We start from the raw sequence: 18489 nt of genomic DNA on the forward strand, positions 1-18489 counted from the left end.
AGCCACAGAGGTAAACCTCAACTTTTCGTAATTCATAAGCGTCGTTATTACCACCATCGGCAAAATATTTTCGTCAACGACTTTTCTAAAGGTTTGGTGAAATTTGATTTATACCAAACATCCGCTTAGCGATCGCCCTTCGGAAGCAAGGTAAAGTGAGGTAATCTTTGCATAAACTTCAAGAAAAATCGGCAAAATTGATTGTGGGTAAGGGGAACGCTCAAAAGAAAAAGATGTCTTTTCTTTTGAGCATTTCAGCAACGATCAAGTTTTGCCAATGTCAATCTAAAAAAGCGTCCTGGCAATAACATCACCTCGAACAACAAACCAATCTCAAGTGATAGGAAAATCTCTATACTTTTTGATAAAAACGTTTTAAACTTTACATTAGAAGCATTTAATTTGAAACAAGCCATTTGTGCTTTTGATTTATATTATAGTTTGTATATGTACATGTATCTACTAATAAATAAGTAAATACATGGACTTGTGACAGTGCTCTGATAACTTGAACGCTCTGATAATTCGAACATTTTCGATCGGTCCCGTGAAGTTCGAGTTATCCATGTTTGACTGTATTTGGCACTTACAACACAACAGAGTAAGAAATGGTGAATCTTTTGATACCAAATAACTGTAATGTGAATTTTGTTGCAAGTCAACCTTTAATATACTCATGTATCGATCTTAGTATTGACCTATTCAAGTATACCATACCATTATCTACATCTGATATGTTCAATATCTTAATGGTCAAGTTACTTTTTCACTGGTGATGAGGATTTCATACAACTTTTCAGGCAGAACATGGCAGCAAAAAATAGCTGACTTAAGAAACAAGCTGAAGGATTCCAAAGCCGAGGCACTAGTGGTTTCTGCTCTTGATGAAGTTGCGTGTACGTGCTTTTAACTTAATTATAAGTTTCAGATTGACTCGCCACAGCAACGGACATTTAGCCTATGGAATAAGTATAGTAATTCTAGACTACATCTCCTTGCTCTGAGCCTCCATTAAACTAGTCTCTTGTATAACACCTTTAGTACCTGTAGCCTATGAGTTGACCATGACCTCTAATTCACACAGCTAAATCAAAGATGGCTTGTTTGAGCCTGTCAGAAAGTCTACGACCCACAGTTTAAAAATATATAACATGTTGTAATCAACTGCTTACTGTACTAGCAGCAATTAACAATCTACAAATGAAAATGTTAAAAAACTTAGTTGCATTCGAATATCCTATCTTAGGATGTAATTTTTATAATTATCCAATTATAAAATGTAAAATGTAGTTATGTAACATAGGATGTAATTATGTAATATATATAAGGCAAAGTTTTGTTCATGGCACACGACCAATGATTGTGGCACGCAATCTGTCGGAAGCCAGCGAAGAGCGCCGGGAAAAAGATTGCACGTCACAGGAATCGAGCCTGCGCGTTCGGGTTCATGGATGTGAAGCCAAGAGCACTGTGATTTGCAGGTATTATATAATGAGTAAACCATTTGGTGTAGTGGATAGGCACGCCTCTCCGTAGAACTGCAGGTTCCGAGTTCAAGTCCAGTGCAAAGCGGGATTTTTGTTTCTTAAAACTTTATTGCTATAACTCGACAGACGACAGACGACAGACGACAGACGACAGACGACAGACGACAGACGACAGACGACAGACGACAGACGACAGACGACAGACGACAGACGACAGACGACAGACGACAGACGACAGACGACAGACGACAGACGACAGACGACAGACGACAGACGACAGACGACAGACGACAGACGACAGACGACAGACGACAGACGACAGACGACAGACGACAGACGACAGACGACAGACGACAGACGACAGACGACAGACGACAGACGACAGACGACAGACGACAGACGACAGACGACAGACGACAGACGACAGACGACAGACGACAGACGACAGACGACAGACGACAGACGACAGACGACAGACGACAGACGACAGACGACAGACGACAGGTAGCGAGTATATATATATATATATATATACATACCCGCTTAACACAAGCAGCACGCTTAAAGATCGTGATTGCATGAAAAATCATTACTTAATCTTTTTTGCAAATGCTGGCTTCAGACTGATGAACACTAGCTTAACTACACTGATAAACTAGCTTGATTACTCAAAGTCATTGGGTAAAGAAACTTAGCCAATGGCGACTACATTACCTGCCACTGTTTATAAGCTGTTTTAAATCTTGTACGAATGTGTAGCATAGGAAACTGTTTTCCACTAATCTGTTTTATATTTGAACCATACATTGGCCGGACACACAAAGAAATAAATCAATGCCTTCATTTAAAAGTTAGAACACAAGTGTTGTATATGTTGATTAAAATTAAATTTTCTGTGCAAGAACATTTTTGTTATCCGTGCAACACTGGTATTCCTCTAATGTATGTATCTATGTATGTGTGTCTATTATTACAAACTTCAGTCTGTAAGATTTCTGGCAGGTACAAATATGTCATTTTTGTTTCAATTCTACCAAGGAGAGTTGAAGATGAACTTTCACAATTTTTACTTTCAACAGGCTGCAGGTACTGATAGTGCTAATAATGAACAACTGTACACTCGCAGGTAATTAAATTGCGTCAATTTTAAAGACTAATTTCTAAGTTTTCTAATTGGCACAAAACTCATTTTTGTTTAAATTGTATTGAGAAGAGTTGAAGATAAACTTGGAGGCCGTATTAGACTAAGCATATACATGTATAATATATATTATACAATGTACATGTATATGCATGTATATACATACATATACATACATATATATGCGCTGAAAGCATATTATGCTTTCAGCGCTGACAACAAACTGAGCACATGAGATTGAGAAATAAGTACATTAATCATTAATCGTGTCTAGAAATCTGTGCATTATTCAAGCTCACAGGTGTTGAAAAAGACAGGCTTTGGTTGCTATACAGGGCTGTTCAATTTGAGAGGCAGTGACATAGACTACAATCCGGTGTTCTTTGCATACGCAATAGTTGAAAAGGAGACAACAACGTCCCCCAAACTCTACCTGCGCAGTGCTGCTACTAGACGAGCAAGTATTGCAGGACATCTACAATCAGCCGATGATGGCAGCTGCTCATCCGCAAATTGCGTGAAGGTGAGAGTTTTATCTGATGAATGTTAATCTGTATTGGTACAGACAGTGAGTAGAGCTGATCAGCGGAAATGCAAATATAGCTAATGCCAAAGTAGAAGATAAATTAATGATATGAAATCAATGGAGGATTTTCCCATCCTGTTATAGTGTTGACCAACTACGAGAAATTCACGAGTTGCTCAGCAGTTCATGACCTATGTAACGAAGATTGGCTGCACAGTCTATACAGGGGCGGGTCTAGGAAAAAAAGTGTGGTGCAAAATTTGTGTAATATATCTAGAGTGGGAGAGGGTGCGCGGGGCGACCCCTTTACCTGTCGCCGCGCTAGCGGAACTTTTGAAATTTAGGCATCTTAGAATGAAGGAGAGGTGTGTTTGAGCCCAAAAAAGTGTAATCATTTATTTGCAGCAAACAGCAAGTTTAGAGGTAAAAATTGACATTAGAGATGATTAATTAAATTGGTGTTTTATAATGTTCCTTATACTATGTATATCAAGATTACATGTATACAGAAAGTTAACAAACATTTAGGCAATAAAATAAAATCAAGACTAAATCAATCACAAAACCTCAACAGCCATTTGGTTTGGCTGTGCAGAAATTAGCCATCAGTTCTGCAAACTACCATAAAAAAAGTTTCGTAGTACGGTATTAGCTACATAACGATGCTATTATAAAACAGATATATTAGGGCATACCTTTTTGAATTGTTGTTTTGTCGTCGAAAAAAATGATCCAAAGTTCGTTCTTGACCTTTCTTTTGAGACATTTTGCTTTTAAAATTGCTTGTAGTACTTCTTTTGAGAAAGTTGTGGCTCAATTAGGGATGTTTATTGGGACCACTCTCATTTGTTTATAAGCTAAATATATTCAGGTCAATGTTATTTAAACTGGTTTGTTATAACGAGCTCTACTAGGCCGTTTTTGTTCATTTCCTCCTAAAGAAAGTTCTCAGTGAAATGAATTGTCGTTTACTCAATTCTTGATGGATTTTAAATCTTCTTTTTTTTTAAATTTTTTGCCATATTTATGGTGGTGCATTTGCACCATATGCACCACATTAGATCCGCCCCTGCTATGAGTCTAATGTCCAACATTCTTGTGAATGCTGACATGTTCTGCATGTGCTTCTGATGACATGGGCATCATGAATCATGGGTTATGTATTACATAACGTTGTTAGTTTGGAACACTTTAGCATCGGTCATATATCGTGAGCTCGATTTGTTTTAAACATTACCTATAAAAAGTATAACGCTTCAATGCAATCCTTTTGGGCTCATAACAAAAAAAAGAAGGATATTTGCTAATAGTTTTAAATGTAAAATATCGTTAACGAACATAAAATCAATGCAAGTGTTGTTAAGAAATAGTGGGGTGTAAAAAGCATTGTGAAACGAGCATCAACAATCATTGGAGCTTAAAGCAAAGGCTTGAACCAGCTGGAGGCCCATGAGAGGGGTCAGGAAAGGCTAGTATGTACCAGTATCAGCCTTGCACCATCAGCTTTCAGGCATCAGACAATAACAAAATACTTTTTCCTTTATATTTACACAAACAAATTTTATTACTATGCATGTGATGTAAGTTATGTGTTTTTAGTAATTATTTTTACTATTTTCATTCAAAAACTAATTTTTATTCACAGCAGCATTATGTTATTTTAGATTGTCTGAGTTTTTATTTAGAATCAAAAAAGCTTCTTTCGGCAGGATCCAGGTTTTGTCTAAAATACATTCTCAAGGCCATTCATGACCAAACAGCAAGCAAAAATGTCAAGCACTACCTAATACATGAAAATGCGCTAGTGTTCGCCCTACCTTTAGTGATATGGATCAAATAATTATTTTATTCTATTCAAGCTGGTGCAACAGTCTGACAGTAATATGACAGCTTGTTGATCCACAGATGGAAACAGTGAAGTTTACAGAGCATTTACTGGCTGTTAATCATGTTTGGCTCATAAAACAGGTTTGAAGCATAGCCAACGCAAGCGGAAGGTAACTTGAAATAAATTGATCGAAATCAATTTATTTGATAGACAGCTCACTCTCCACTATTTTTCAGTTGATGCATTTTTAAATGCTTTTAACACTGCTGTCCAACTCTCTGATCCAACACAATGTGTAGACTCGTTTATGCCTTTTCCTATTTTACAGTTCGATCTAATTTTTTTCCCAGCATAAAGATTATATCTAGTCTATAGTTCACACCCTAGCAGGAGGCCATATCTAGTCTCTAGTCCACACCCTAGCAGGTGGCCATATCTAGTCTCTAGCCCACACCCTAGCAGGTGGCTATATCTAGTCTATAGTTCACACCCTAGCAGGTGGCCATATCTAGTCTATAGTTTACACCCTAGCAGGTGACCATATCTAGTCTTTAGTCCACACCCTAGCAGGTGGCTATATCTAGTCTATAGTTCACACCCTAGCAGGTGGCCATATCTAGTCTATAGTTCACACCCTAGCAGGTGGCTATATCTAGTCTATAGTTCACACCCTAGCAGGTGGCTATATCTAGTCTATAGTTTACACCCTAGCAGGTGGCTATATCTAGTCTATAGTTCACACCCTAGCAGGTGGCCATATCTGGTCTCTAGTCCACACCCTAGCAGGTGACCATATCTAGTCTATAGTTCACACCCTAGCAGGTGGCCATATCTAGTCTTTAGTCCACACCCTAGCAGGTGGCCATATCTAGTCTCTAGTCCACACCCTAGCAGGTGGCTATATCTAGTCTTTAGTCCACACCTTAGCAGGTGGCCATATCTAGTCTATAGTCCACACCCTAGCAGGTGGCTATATCTAGCCTCTAGTCCACACCTTTCTAATAACCCTAACAATTGAAGAATGCCGTTCATCAGTACATAATGCATATTATGTAAATGCAAATTATGCATTTCTTCCTTATGTTATAATCAAAAATATTGATTATAAAACTTGTAGATTCTTGATTATGATGAAGTAGATAATGCAGTGCAAGCCTTCAATGACCAAACCAAAATAAATGATACGATTTGGATAAGCGACAGCACTAACTATCACATCTCATCACTGCTCACCAATCCGGTATGTTTCTAAGGATTTCTAATTAATCAGAATTCCTCTTCATGAAGGATGTTCGTCTCAGTTAAGACTTAGAATATGCACTTTCGAGACTTGTAAGAGATATTAGCAAGCTGTGACATAACAGATTCAAGTTTTAACTGGTGTAATAACTGGTTCAGCGATCAGTTCAGTGACTGGTTCAACGACTGGTTCAGCTACTAGTTCAATGACCGGTTCATTGAAGGGCTCAACAATGGGCTCTAAAATTGCATCAATAACTGGTTTCATATCAGTCAATTATTAGAAATACCAACGACCTTTTCAAGTAGTTTATTGTTATCATACTCTAATACCACAGTACCAGCACCACAATATTACAGTACTAGGGTACTGCAGTACCCCAGTACCACAGTACAGTATCTTAGTAATGTAGTACTGCAGTACTACAGTACTAGTACTGTAGTACTGCAGTACTACAGTACTAGTACTGTAGTACTGCAGTACTACAGTACTAGGGTACTGCAGTACTGTAATACTGTAGTACTGTTACAGTGCTACAGTAATACAGTACGACAGCAGTATGCTACTAAACTACTATAGTACCATAATAATTATTATAGTACTATAATAATGCTACAGTACTGCAGTACTACAGCACTACAATATTAAGGTAGTACAGTATTACACTTATACAATATGACTGCACCAAGCATATCGATCTAAAATTTCCTCTTTGAACAGAAGCGGCTCATGGACGGGATCTCTCCTCTGCTGCTCATGAAGGCTATAAAGAACCCTGTTGAAAGGGATGGCATGAGACGGGCACATGTAAGTATCTATAGTTTCTTTCACTTAGTAGAGTCATAACGGTTGGCACACGGCAGATGAACTGAAACTTCCAGCGAAAGCGAGTCTCAGCAGAAGTAATCCATATATCTAAGGAGTGACCAAACGTGTCATAACTGAGCTGAGAGAATTAAAGTACAGTGCACCCTCGAAATACAATGTTAATCCGTTCCAAGGCTGGCATCGTATGGCGGAAAAATCGTATGTCGGGGTATAGAAACCATTGTAATTATACAATGGAAAAATGCAAGGTAAAAATCATCCAAAATTTTATAAAAATGCGGTATATATTGAAAATTAGTAACAAAATAGTATGTTAATTTATGTTTTAGTATGTATTTTGAATTAGTTTACTGAATTTCAACTTATTATCACAAAATTTTATCCTTCATAAGTTTCTGTTTTCACTTTCATTATAAAATTTAGCGTGTCTGATTGAAACCTTTTTCAGTCTGGTTGAAACCTTTTCAGTCTGGTTGAAACCTTTTTCAACCAGAATTCAATAAGAAAGGTCGAGCGACGCAGTTATCGAAAGTGGCCTCTCACACACCTGACCATTTAATGGCTACCGAAAAGAAAAATGAAATTCTATTTACTATTATACAGGGCGTACATACCTTTAGAGTAACGTGACTTTAGCTGGTACATGTAGCGAATAAAGCAGAGAGGAGGTAAAAACGTATCAATGTTAATTATGTTGCTGTACACTTAAAGGTTAATTTAATACGTAATGAAATGGAATTTTTAGCAGGCGAAAGAAAGTTGTTTAGTCCTGTCCAATTTTTCTTCTGATTTAAAAGAAAAAATGCTGGTGCAATGCAGAAAACTGCTAGCTAGCTAACGCTTGTAGAAGGATCCAGAGAAGGTGCTACAGTAGTTTTTCTTGTATGAAACGTGCACAAGAATCAATGTAACCATGCATACAAAGTTTGTACGTATTTATACACTAAAGGACAAGGCTTTAACATGTTTCAGAAAGTAATGTGAATGCATCAACTATCTTGAGTAGCTAGTTATATGAGTTACATACATACGATGAATTGTATTCACATAGGAGATAACAAGCCCATCTGCAAAGACATGGTTAAACAAGAAAATAAGACATAAAATCAAAAGGAAACAAATAAAATGTATAAAATATGAAAAACATGCCACACAAGAGATGAATAACATATATTATACATGTATTGTTTTAATGTACCATTTCCCATCAGTAAATTAAACACTTGAAATATTTCTGCCAATGTGGGGGTTTTCTGTATCTTCTACCTCTTCGCCCTTACTAATTGGTTGCTCCTTTTGAATGCTGATCGCGTGCATGGCCTTTTAACTCCTTCAAATCTTCAGTCGTAAGCTTCTTCTTGTGCTTGCTTTAATGGAGTTCTTGTTTTAATAATAATGCAAACGCTGATTGGTTGCGATCATATTCCTTGACTATATTAATAATACGGGTGCCTTCTTCTTATTTACCACATCCAACTTTTTTGACATAGAAATCATTTTTCCTTCGTTTTGTATCAGTCTCAGATTCCATAGCTAACGAATTAAATGTAGATACTCGTAGTTATATACGTATGCTGACTAAAAGTTTATAGTAAAAGATATTATAACGCTCCAAATGAATATTTCCTCTGCCTTGAGTATTTTACACGAAATTTTCCACGCGGAATTCTGACATGAGAGAAGTCGATCATCGTGTCTCTTCCAAACGTTCTAACAAAGTTTTCGGCACACTATGTTTTGGTGTCTTTTTTTATTTCGACGTGCATTATGAGCACACCGACCGCCAAATTTTAACTCGGGCGAAACTTTTCTCACAATCATATGGTGAAATAAAATTCGTATAGCGAGGTGAAGATCTCACAATGTTTCACTTCGTAAGGTGAAAAAATCGTATATCAGGGTAATCGTACCTCGAGGGTACACCGTAGTTGTAAATAGTTCAGGTCTTGTGGTCACATGACTTCATTTTTTGTCAACTCAAGCAAGATTGAACCAACCACTAGTAAAAAATAAAGTAAATATTAAAAATGCGATAAGTTATTTAATGTAATGCAATCTAAATTGAGCTTTGTATGACAAGAGCTGGCAGGTTGTACACTTCTATTCTTTAGTTCCTTCAGCTGATTCACAGAATCAACCTTCCGTTTAGTTGACAGTTCAGGCACATATATACATGTAGAATGCTGATTGATGATTAGACATATAAGGTCAGCATAGACTATGGTTGACATCAAATCAAGCAGCTAGTTATTCAGTTCTTAAAATATTCTCTCTCTTTCGCTATACAATGCATATATACTAGCTGTGCCACCCGGCGTTGCCGGTGTAATAGAAGAGTCTTTGGACAGAAAATTGATTTGTATTTAACATATAACAACATTTGCCATTATAACTCTCAAAGTACATATCATGAGAGAAGTGTGTCGTGTGGTTGAAATAAATTAAGAGAAAAATAAAAACAACTGTAAAGGTTTTAAAACTTTGTCAAACAACTGTACCTTTCAAGCTAGTAGCCTGGCATATTGCCAATGGAAAACTCCACTAAACTAGTTAACAATGTTAGGCTTCCAATGACGGTAGGCCATGACTTTGAGTCTGCATTGTTGTCTAGCTAAGCTGTTCTAATAATAGCTGTAGCCGGAAAACCTACAGACGGATCCACAGACGGACTTTGAGAATTATATATACAGATATAAGATATATGCGTGAGCTATATTCATACTCTTAGTTTAAATACCAGATTCTTTTATTCAACTTTACTAGATGATTTGCCATCAAAGACTACTTGCTAAGATAATATTGAATGTCAATTTTTCTAAACCAAAAACTCACAAATTAATAGATGTAGTTGATTAGGTAATAACGTAAGTAATATTTTAATTTATGGTATCTTCTACAATTTTCAATGCTGTATTTTTAATAATTTGTTTTTAAACATTTGCCAGATCAAAATAATCTTTATACAGCTAGATGTAAGTTTACTGGCAGCTAACACTGGTTCTGTTTTGTATTTAAATTTTATATGTAAAAAGCAATGCCCAGTTTTTTTCTGTTGTGTTCTGCAGCTCACTTTTTTTGCAGTGTTTGGAAATAAATAATATTCTAGCCTAAAGTAATTTATACAGTTTTAATAACAGTTTAAGGTATAAACAGAGTAAAAAAGCTGCTCGTTCATTTTACTTGGAACAAACATGATATTTTGATACTCCGTTAATGCACAACCAAACATCTATGATAAACACAAACATTGTACAGACTCATAAACAAAACCAAAAAATGATTCCAGATCTTAATTGCTAAAAATCTGAAAAAGATCGGTAGATAGAAAGTAGGTGAAAGCTAGGGAGGAATCTCAGATGGCCCAATGTCATCTGGGAGACTAGGCAAGCTTTATTCTGTAGATTCGAGACTCAGCGGTGATTGTTCAGTTCATCTCTAAACTAGAAAAGGGGTTAGAAGATGGAGAAGACTGGGATGAGCTGAAAGTTTCTGAAGAGATTGATAATCTAAGAACGTAAGACACTTTTAGGAATCAGTTCAAGTTTAAGCTAATATCTTACAGGCTAGAGACAGCGTCAGCGCCTGATCTGTCAAATCAAAAGCGGTTCTTTGACCAATCGATCAGTTGATCAATAATAATGGGCAAAAGGTTCTTGGTGGTAACTATAGATTAGCATAAACTCAAAATCTGTAGATGTTTATATTATCCCGTATTTATTTATTGCCATGTCTCCACATCCTCGTCTCTTTCCCTATCTACATATCCGCGTTTCCTTGTCTCCGCATATCTGTATGCTGAGGTCTTCAGACTTCTGCATCTCAGCGTTTCCTCATCTGCACATCTCTACACCCTTACATCCCCATATATCCTCATTTTTAGATGCTTACAACCCTCTATCCAATACATGTCTGCATTTTCGCATCTATATATCTTTGCATCTTCGCATGTTTACACCTCCACTTCTCTGTACTTCAGCATTTAGTGTAGGCCTACCTCTGTATTTTTATTTAGTGTACTTTGGTATCACCATAACTTTGCAACTCTGTATCTTTGTATTACGAAAGTTTTTCGTTTCTGTATCTCTTTAGACTGTTATCTTTGTATTTTTGTATTTTCTATATCTTTGCACCACTGCATCGCATCATGTTACATTCTGTTATAACAAAACATTGCAGGAATCAGACAGGTAACAAAGGATTGAGTTTCACAACTATAGCTGGGTCAGGCAAGAATGGTGCTTACATTCATTATACACCAACTAAGTTGACGAACAAAGTTGTCAACAAGGATAACATGCTGCTTCTCGACTCTGGTGGCCAATATCTGTAAGATCTTTGTTTCATTACACAACACCACAGCCATTGCTAGGTTATCTGTAAGATCTTGGTTTCATTACACAACACCACAGCCATTGCTAGGTTATCTGTAAGATCTTGGTTTCATTACACAACACCACAGCCATTGCTAGGTTATCTGTAAGATGTTGGTTTCATTACACAACACCACAGCCATTGCTAGGTTATCTGTAAGATCTTGGTTTCATTACACAACACCACAGCCATTGCAAGATTATCTGTAAGATCTTGGTTTCATTACACAACACCACAGCCGTTGCTAGATTATCTGTAAGATCTTGGTTTTATTACACAACACCACAGCCATTGCTAGGTTATCTGTAAGATCTTGGTTTCATTACGCAACACCACAGCCATTGCTAGGTTATCTGTAAGATCTTGGTTTCATTACACAACACCACAGCTATTGCTAGATTATCTGTAAGATGTTGGTTTCATTACACAACACCACAGCTATTGCTAGGTTATCTGTAAGATCTTGGTTTCATTACACAACACCACAGCCATTGCTAGGTTATCTGTAAGATGTTGGTTTCATTACACATTACCACAGCCATTGCTAGGTTATCTGTAAGATCTTGGTTTCATTATACAACACCACAGCCATTGCTAGGTTATCTGTAAGATCTTGGTTTCATTACACAACACCACAGCTATTGCTAGATTATCTGTAAGATCTTGGTTTCATTACACAACACCACAGCCATTGCTAGGTTATCTGTAAGATCTTGGTTTCATTACGCAACACCACAGCCATTGCTAGATTATCTGTAAGATGTTGGTTTCATTACACATTACCACAGCCATTGCTAGGTTATCTGTAAGATCTTGGTTTCATTATACAACACCACAGCCATTGCTAGGTTATCTGTAAGATCTTGGTTTCATTACACAACACCACAGCCATTGCAAGATTATCTGTAAGATCTTGGTTTCATTACACAACACCACAGCTATTGCTAGATTATCTGTAAGATGTTGGTTTCATTACGCAACACCACAGCCATTGCTAGGTTATCTGTAAGATCTTGGTTTCATTACACAACACCACAGCCATTGCTAGATTATCTGTAAGATCTTGGTTTCATTACGCAACACCACAGCCATTGCAAGGTTATCTGTAAGATCTTGGTTTCATTACACAACACCACAGCCATTGCTAGGTTATCTGTAAGATTTTGGTTTCGTTACGCAACACCACAGCCATTACTAGGTTATCTGTAAGATCTTGGTTTCATTACGCAACACCACAGCCATTGCAAGGTTATCTGTAAGATCTTGGTTTCATTACACAACACAACAGCCATTGCTAAATTATCTGTAAGATCTTGGTTTCATTACACAACACCACAGCCATTGCTAGGTTATCTGTAAGATCTTGGTTTCATTACACAACACCACAGCCATTGCTAGGTCATCTGTAAGATCTTGGTTTCATTACGCAACACCACAGCCATTGCAAGGTTATCTGTAAGATCTTGGTTTCATTACACAACACCACAGCCATTGCAAGGTTATCTGTAAGATCTTGGTTTCGTTACGCAACACCACAGCCATTGCTAGGTTATCTGTAAGATTTTGGTTTCATCACGCAACATCAAAGCCATTGCCACGTTATCTGTAAGATCTTGGTTAAGATCTTAAAGATAACTTAGCAGATAACCTAACAAAACTTGAGCATTTGTTAAGTCTTCTGCGAGGTCAAGGTTTTATTATGTAACCGCACAGCTATTGCTAGGTCATCTGGGATGTTGCTATTATGTTATAGGAAGTGGTGGATAAGGTGCTTGTTACAAGTAATCTAAAGCATTTGCAAGCAAATGTGTTTCATATTCCTGTTCAGACAAATTGTGCCTTTATAATTCTATTTGAGACTGAAAAGCCCTAAACTGCCTAACATAATGGAGCACTGCATGAGTAATGTGATGAAATGAAAAAATATTTTATTGTTTTAGCGATGGAACGACAGATATCACGAGAACCTTTCATTTTGGAACGCCAACTGCTTTTCAAAAGGTAATGCTTATGAACTATAATATTACTAGATCTGTTTAGTGCAAAAAACGGTGCATTTATTTTGCCATGGTTCTCTTCAAATCTGTGTATATTCATGTAAATATAACCTATAACTTTAACACATTCAAATTTTAACGCAATCATTCTATCAGCGAACGTGGGACAAAGTGGGACTCTTACTGATAGGTAGCTGGTCCTAGTGATGTACTACTATCGAATGGTCGCAAGTGAATTAGTACTGAGAACCTACTGCTGGTTAAACAGTATTGGTAAACTAACACTGCTCGAGTAATTCTGGTGAATTACTGCTACCGGTAGAGTCAGGGTTTAGAGGCTGTTTAATTACATGTCTAACTGGATATAAAGAATCAGATTCAGCAGTGTGAAGTAGTTCATCGCTTTAATTCAGATTTACCGTCATCAGGTCATCATCAACAGCAGACAGCCCTTATTGGTTAACGATAGGCAGCCTTTCTCAACTCACAGTAAATAGTAATAAATCCTTTTTGGTAACAGTGTTTCATTTTTATTGGTTAACAGCGGGTTGCCCTCATTGGTCAACACTAAATTGTCTTTGTTAGTTAACAGTAAATTTTGTTTATTGGTTAACAGTTGACAGTTGTTATTGGTTGACAGCTATTGGTCAACTATAAAATGTTTTATTGGTCAAGATTAGACCACCCACAGGCTATAGGTTTTAATAATCAATTAACTATATTCTTAGTACATTATTTACCTTTCAGTAAAATAAAGATATTTTATTTACCATTTTTCTGTGTATGCTACAAACATATACAGTGTTATGGCATCGATATATAGCTCTAAAGTCATTCTGTAGTTGGCCTACACTTTGGTGCTTCTTGGAGCCATTGACCTGGCTATGGCAAAGTTTCCAGCCAACATTACTTTAGGTAAGCCAAAGATGCATTTTTGCAGCTTATACATCTAGTCATCGACAAATATTTTACAATCTATCAGCTCAACACTTCACTTTCCTATACATTCTGACTTTTTTGGCATTCTTCTTACTAAAGCTAAAGTTATGGCATAAATGAAATCTAAAAACTTGAACTTAGCCAAAGTTTGTTTCTGCACTAAAAACAAAGCATCAACAGTCAGGTTTCACAACCTTTGAGAAATAAATTTAATTGTGGAGTTATCAGCTCTTATAAACTAACTCGTATGGACCAAGGCTTTAAAATATGCTTTTTAATATAACTAATGTTTAATTGTAATGTAAAAAGATAGTATGTTAAGCGATAATATCTTACTCTTTGTCATCCGCAGCTGACATATTTTTATTTGTTTAAACAGGATCCTCTTTAGATAGTCTCGCTCGGCGCCCTTTATGGGAGCGCGGGCTAGACTACGGTCATGGGACTGGACACGGAATCGGCATGTTTCTGAATGTTCATGAAGGTTAGAAACTCGGGTAATAACCCAGTATTCAATAGTCAAGCATTATCTAAGATGCATGTAGCTCACGTAAATCACATAAATACAACTGTATCTAGATAGTAGTTGTTAACTGAATGAAGCAGATTACAAAAAAATTGATTAGGCCATGCTAAACTCGACTACGAGGATCAAAACAGTGTGGTACCAAATGGCAATTTGATATTTTTCATCAGCTGTATAAAACTCCAAAAACTTATACATGCAGAAATCAGATTTGTTGATCTGTTTCTTTGTCTCTTTGATGGTCATCTTCCTACCTTGAAGCAGTCAGAAATTGTTGCTCATTGCTGAAGGCAACACGGACAACTTCCTGCATATGGGGATGACAACGGAAAGCTGTACTTTGATATAAGATCCAATGCTTAGCGATAAATGAACTATGGAGCAGAGGAGTTAATACTGAGCATTGTATTTTACTTGGTTTCTCATCTCTGACAATCTAGAACATTCCTATTTGCCAGCTCAAACCTAAACCTATTCTACCAATGATAGTAGGATGCTGATGGTGAATGAGGAAGGAAATAAAAAATGAAAACCACCAGTCATTAATTCCTGCTTCTTTCCGTTGCAGTAATTTTATTCCCTGTACATTTTATTAATCCATCTCAGCCAATCACTGTAAATACAAGGATATGTTAGTCCTGTGGTGTTTAACCATTCGGCAGAGCTTGTGCTTTCACTATTCAATTGTCCGAGAAGTGTAAGCTTCTCCACTTGTACTATTAGTAACAATTTACAAAATCTTTTGTGGTTGCCATGTTTAGTTGTATTGGTCTGCATTGTTTACATACGGCTTAGAAAAAAGCAAACTTGCTTTGCGTTACAATCTGAATAGCATCTCTAATTGTATTTTTATGGCTCTAGTCAATTCAAAAAAAATTTGTGGATGCGAGGTGTAACTAGCATGTGTGTGTGTGACAGGGCCTGCAAGAGTTTCTCCAAAGAGAGCCTCGACATCCGTATCAGATGAGAGAGCAATTTATGATGGCATGTTCTTCTCAGATGGTTAGTCAAACTTGTTATATGATTATAGGGCCTGCGTGGGTCGCCTTGAGAAAGGCGTCTAACTACGTGTCCAAGGAACGTGCTATTTATGATGGCATGTTCTTTTCAGATGGTAAATAAGCTAGCTCGCTTACTGCAAAACCATGTACATTCCTTATGCATCTTTTGAGTTTGTATCTACCGTATTTTACAATGCTACAGCACATGACATAGCTTCACTTGAAAACGTTATTCTGTATTAGCTAGCATCCTCTCCAGCTTGCATTGCAATGAGTTTTTTAGGTGCATGTGTACAATGGTATAGTCGCTGGAGGTTGTACCGGCAGGTGATAAAATGCATGTCCCTTTGCTGCATTTTGCCATGAACAGCTTTCGCACTGTCTTACCTTACTTGTAGGTTGACAATGTTTGGTATCACAGATTTGTTAAAAGCTCTGTAACTAATTATGTACACAGGAGTGTCACGTACATGATCGTACATAGGTCAAGAGTCATCTGTAATAACACACTGAAACGCTATCAACATAGTATCAGAAATGTGCACAGTAGAGTATTTCATACTCACATCTGAGGTGTTCTCTAAAATGCAGTTTCCATTTAAATTTTTGTGCGTAAATAATTACAAGGTAGTTAGTTTTAAATTGTAGTTGATTGTGAAACTTGAAAATTGTTAAATAGATGTACAATTATTTTTCTTTGTAAATAATGAACTTATTTAATATACAATTTTATGTTATTTTGAATAACCATAATTAAAATTTGCTCGAAAAAATACTCTAAAATTTAAAATATGCCGAGCCATCGATAGTAACAAAATATTCATGTGACAAGAATAAAGGAATTAACTTTTCTTAACAATGTCATGCACCTTGCGTTTCTTTTACCTGTTTCAGAGCCAGGTTACTATGATGATAAGAAAGAATTTGGAGTACGACTGGAGACTATCGTTATGGCAGCATATGTTGAAACGGAGGTAAAAATATATTATGTAACTTTTAAGCCTCTGCTCTTGTGATTCATAGAGTAGACAGGTAATATCCTGGGTAAATCCTATGTTTATGTTTCATATAGAGCAGACAGGTAAGTTCCCGGCTAAATCCTATGTGGCTACAAATCAATTTGTGAAAAAAGGCAAAGCACAAGAAAGGAGATATTAAGGGGTTCCTTTCTTTAGCGATTTACTTCAAAGAATTTCAAAATATTTCATTACATAACTGATGCTTATCACTCATATAATATATTAATTTTGATGGCATTAGTAGTTGTATCAACATCATAAAGTACAAATTATTTCAACCGATTTGAGGACACAGTTATCCCTTTACAATGAAATTTTAATGATATGCATACATACATGTACATACATGTACATGTACATCTATAACTGGCATTATGGCTTCTGGTAACATTCTTATTTTAGTATGGAGGCACAAATAAGACCTTGGAGTTTGAGCCCATAGCTTTAGTTCCATTCGAAAAGAATCTGATGAACCTAGAAATGCTCGACAACAAGCAGGTAATATTTAATAAGGGGTTTTGCTGGTTGCTCATATAAATAATCTATACCTTGAGGCATCCGCGAAGGCAGCATCACCAAAATTCTAGGAAAATTGCACAACCGCTAGTAGTACATAGACATTGATTTTGTGAGCGTCCAAGAGTTGTAATATGAGCCTTTGGCTTCAGCTTCAAAATTTACAGGCATCACCTTAAAACTGCCACGGACTACTGCCGATAAATATTTTACAGGGTGGTAATTACTATTGGGAAAATTGCAGCCTTGCTTTAAGGCTGGTTCACACTATATCGCTGTTAGTCAGTGTTTTTCTTTCAGCGTTCATCGTCAATTATGTGAACCATGAACTGATGACATCGACGAAGCATCGCAGACACGTTAGGAAAGTTTGCAGCTGTCAAACTTTTCCGATATTTCGCCGAGCATCGACGATCGCCTTTCAAATGTGAACCATTTCGGCGATGGTAATTCAGTTGTGGATAGCGTGATTTATTCATATCCATTTATGATAATCGCTGCGAGACTAGTTTTTTATTCCAGCACGCGAAAACAAAGAGGTTTCTTTGCCAAAATTTAAAGAGAGAAATGAGAACACTTCGTCACGAAGTATTTCCTGACGCAAACGCGGATGGGTTTGTGATAGTGTGAACATCGTTATCATCGACGATCACTGAAATATTGTGGAATCAACGCCGAGATACGGCGATATAGTGTGAACACGCCTTTAGACTAGCGTAAATATTGCATATCTTTGATATTCTGATATTGTATTCATCAGAGACAATGGCTCAACAATTACCACAAGTTGTGTCTAGAGAAAACTGGAAAAGCTCTAAAAGATGCGCAATTGACAGAAGCTTATGATTGGCTGGAAGAAAGAACTGCTCCTGTCCCATTAGTTGGAGTTGATGTAAACAGCAGCGGAAATACAGCCCTTGCTTCGATTGCTATAATTACAGTTGCCTTTGTACTAACCTACTTAAAGTAAAAGTGTGAACAGTCAGTTACACTGTGACCTAAGGCTATGGCCGTTTTTACTTGCAGAGGTTTCTCACCGAGCGTTCATGTGACAATATTCAAGTTATCCT

At 36.9% G+C, this 18489-nt stretch overlaps 1 protein-coding gene across 2 annotated transcripts in view; it reads left to right on the forward strand.

The window, feature by feature from the left end:
* LOC137404651 (xaa-Pro aminopeptidase 1-like) overlaps positions 1 to 18389 on the forward strand; it is a 40684-nt gene extending 22295 nt beyond the window's left edge. Inside the window, exons 8-20 of one of the 2 annotated variants that reach the window (XM_068090876.1) lie at positions 801 to 896; positions 2964 to 3151; positions 6100 to 6222; positions 6943 to 7029; positions 10452 to 10564; positions 11227 to 11376; positions 13362 to 13422; positions 14261 to 14333; positions 14737 to 14841; positions 15914 to 15997; positions 16779 to 16858; positions 17306 to 17401; positions 18180 to 18389. In XM_068090876.1, the coding sequence (XP_067946977.1) occupies positions 801 to 896; positions 2964 to 3151; positions 6100 to 6222; positions 6943 to 7029; positions 10452 to 10564; positions 11227 to 11376; positions 13362 to 13422; positions 14261 to 14333; positions 14737 to 14841; positions 15914 to 15997; positions 16779 to 16858; positions 17306 to 17401; positions 18180 to 18389 (1466 nt within the window). Of the gene's footprint in view, positions 1 to 800; positions 897 to 2963; positions 3152 to 6099; positions 6223 to 6942; positions 7030 to 10451; positions 10565 to 11226; positions 11377 to 13361; positions 13423 to 14260; positions 14334 to 14736; positions 14842 to 15801; positions 15886 to 15913; positions 15998 to 16778; positions 16859 to 17305; positions 17402 to 18179 lie in introns of both variants that reach the window. The other variant, XM_068090875.1, reaches the window with a different exon arrangement.
* The last annotated feature ends 100 nt before the right edge of the window (positions 18390 to 18489 follow it).

The sequence above is a fragment of the Watersipora subatra genome, chromosome 9, assembly GCF_963576615.1.
Source record: "Watersipora subatra chromosome 9, tzWatSuba1.1, whole genome shotgun sequence".
Classification (NCBI taxonomy): domain Eukaryota; kingdom Metazoa; phylum Bryozoa; class Gymnolaemata; order Cheilostomatida; family Watersiporidae; genus Watersipora; species Watersipora subatra.